General features: G+C 43.1%; 1 protein-coding gene across 1 annotated transcript; it reads left to right on the top strand.

The window, feature by feature from the left end:
* Positions 1 to 271: 271 nt before the first annotated feature.
* LOC103323339 (RING-H2 finger protein ATL56) lies at positions 272 to 1,148 on the top strand. The gene has a single exon (XM_008225328.3). It carries the CDS (start codon positions 373 to 375, stop codon positions 955 to 957), a length of 585 nt encoding a protein of 194 aa, XP_008223550.2. The 5' UTR covers positions 272 to 372; the 3' UTR covers positions 958 to 1,148.
* The last annotated feature ends 802 nt before the right edge of the window (positions 1,149 to 1,950 follow it).

Here is a 1,950-nt window from a genome sequence, read left to right as displayed (position 1 = left end):
CTATACATGCTTTATCCTTGTAATACTTTGATTTTCTAATAAAATCTATTATCTTATGGAGAAAAAATAATAATAATAACCGTAAAAAAGTGTTTTGAGTGTAAAATATACATGAATGGTTGCATTTTGAAAGATAAGTTTTGGGATTGAGCGCCAGTAGCACGCTGATTTGGTATACATGGGCGGCACACGGGTCCTTTCAATCCGAACCGACTTATCCACGGCCCACAAACCATGACCAAATAATGAATTAATTAAAAAGCGGTATCTACCTAGCAAAAATATCCCCCGTCCCATTTCTTCCTCTGACATTCCAAAACTCGATCTTAAATAGAAACTCTCAACAACCTTTCATCAAAATCAAACACCACCATGCCTCTCTCCTCTGATCCCTACCGCCGCAACCACAATCATGTAATTCCACAGCCACGGCCGCCGCCTCCAAAATCCAATCCAAAGCTTCTCTCTCTCATCATCAAAGCCCTGGTTATGACCTCCATAACCTCCCTCTTCTTCCTCTTCGTCGGCCTCGCCGCCATCGTCCTCTTCCTCTTCCTCGCCGCCGGCGCTCTCCACCGCCGCCGAACCCAATCCCCCCTACCCTCATCTGGGTTTTCCTCCAGACACCTCAAGGCCCTTCCCCAGTTCCGCTTCAGAGCCCAGCCCCAATCCCAAACGACGCCGTCCTCGTCGACGCCGACGGACTGCGTCGTTTGCCTGGACGCGTTTCGCGATGGGCAGTGGTGCAGGAAACTCGCTGCGTGCAACCACGTGTTCCATAGGCGGTGCGTGGACACGTGGCTGGTGAAGGTGTCCGCGTGCCCGATTTGCCGTACCCGTGTGCGGTTAGATTATGGGGACGCGGACACGGTGGTTGGTTTGGATGGAGAAGAAGAGGGCAAGTACGTGTGGAATTTTAATAGGAACAGTAATGATTTGAGGGTGAGGGTTTGGTAGGACTTGCAGTGTAAGTTGTGCATATTTCGTAACATGCTTTAAGTTTAGCCTTTTCCTTAAGTCTTCTTTTTCTTTTTACTTTCAGTTTTCTAATGTATAATAGATGACCTGTGTTATTTTCTCTTGTGTTCTGTTTGTTTGCCAAGAAAATTTGATGAAATGGTACATTGGTTTGTTGGATTATGGAGGAATTTGAGTGAATCAATGGTAAGATAAGATACATTGTTCGACTGGGTTTAACTTGTTTATTATATTGAGAGAAATGTTCTTTGTATTGGATAGGCATAAATATTAAATAATTTCTCTCAATACCATTCTGAAATAGTGTATGAGGTATAAGATGTTTGTGGATGCCTTGTAATCTTTTGTTTGGAGTCTTGCATCCCACATTTCTGACCTAAGCTTATCGAAACGTGGTTGATGATGCACGGCTTTGGTTTATGATATTGGCATATTCCAAAGGCTCCAAGTTATGATACCCTTCCTTCTTTGTATGTTTTTGTTTTGTTTTGTTTTTTGTCTTTCTCCCCTCTGCATCTGCTTGGCTTTTACTTTTCACAAAATGCTGTTGTTTAGAAGAGTGCACGGTTCGGGTTTTCCGGTTATTTGGTCGGATCTGACTAATGAACCGACTAGGTTGGTAAGCCAATCTCCAGGACGGGAACGGACCACTTAAAGCCTCTGGTTCATCGAGAAACCGGGTGGTTGATGGGGTACTAGCTAGAAGGGTGAGTGTTGGAACGGATGTGTTTTACATTATCTCTAGTGACAATGTAAAATAACCTTGTGGAGCTTTCAAGGTAACCATCCAACTTTCACATTATTAGTGATAGTTATTAACATGAGACATTTCTAGTACGGTAGTCTAACTGGAGGAGAGGGGTTTTTCACACATACAACTGATGTCATGGAAGTTTGAACGTGAGACCTTTGGTCTGCAAATCAAGGCCCTTTAGAATTCACATTATTAATTGTAAACTATTTGTACATAAT

This window comes from Prunus mume, linkage group LG2 (assembly GCF_029339155.1).
Source record: "Prunus mume cultivar Tortuosa linkage group LG2, ASM2933915v1, whole genome shotgun sequence".
In the NCBI taxonomy this organism is placed as follows: Eukaryota; Viridiplantae; Streptophyta; class Magnoliopsida; order Rosales; family Rosaceae; genus Prunus; species Prunus mume.
The sequence above is the reverse complement of the archived record's forward strand: the minus strand, read 5'-3'. Positions and strand labels throughout refer to the sequence as shown.